This window comes from Penaeus monodon, chromosome 28 (assembly GCF_015228065.2).
Source record: "Penaeus monodon isolate SGIC_2016 chromosome 28, NSTDA_Pmon_1, whole genome shotgun sequence".
Taxonomy (NCBI): Eukaryota; Metazoa; Arthropoda; class Malacostraca; order Decapoda; family Penaeidae; genus Penaeus; species Penaeus monodon.
The window spans coordinates 28,624,368-28,624,977 of record NC_051413.1 but is presented as its reverse complement, the minus strand read 5'-3'; the positions used below and the strand labels follow the sequence as shown (position 1 = coordinate 28,624,977).

At 42.8% G+C, this 610-nt stretch overlaps 1 protein-coding gene across 1 annotated transcript in view; it reads left to right on the top strand.

Moving 5' to 3' along the window:
• The first annotated feature begins 407 nt into the window (after positions 1-407).
• LOC119591157 (ctenidin-1-like) overlaps positions 408-610 on the top strand; it is a 2,760-nt gene continuing 2,557 nt past the window's right edge. The window contains exon 1 of the mRNA XM_037939867.1: positions 408-521. Within this exon, the coding sequence (XP_037795795.1) occupies positions 408-521 (114 nt within the window). The remainder of the gene's footprint in view (positions 522-610) is intronic.

Below are 610 nucleotides of genomic sequence, written 5' to 3'. Positions count from 1 at the left end.
TCATTCTCTTTAGCTGACAAAGCGCATGCCGTTGCCTTTTTCATGCGGTTTATATTCCATAGTTTATCAAAGTTTGTGATGCAATGCAGTGAAACAATACACACCAGAACATTAACTGACTCCTTACCCTGCATATAATGTTTCATTATAGAAGGACTTGCCTCATGATTTTCCTCCTCCGCCGTCGCTCGAATCCCTCTATGAAGGTTGTCAAATAAAACCAGTTTATAGAGGAAAACTGTAACTTATTGCAGGGTTAAAGGTCAAAAAGTGAAGGAAGAGATTTATTGGAGTTTTGAAGACAAGGACTGCGCCTCCAGAGTCCACATCGTTCATGGAAGAATTGATAAATCGCAGAACCCCGGCCTGTCTCCGGAAAAGCAGAGGTTGAGTGTGTGAAGTCCGAGATGAAAGTGCGAGCAACAAGAACAGCAGAACCGATCAGACACCTCGTATTTAAGGCAACAAATAAACAACCAAGTCCACATCCCAGGGCAGTTCCTGTACAACCTATGGAACATGTACTAGAGAATAAAACAAGACAATAAAACAAGACTTGCCAGGGACTAACTCTCACGAAGGATGGCATTACGACTTCGCCCAAATCTCC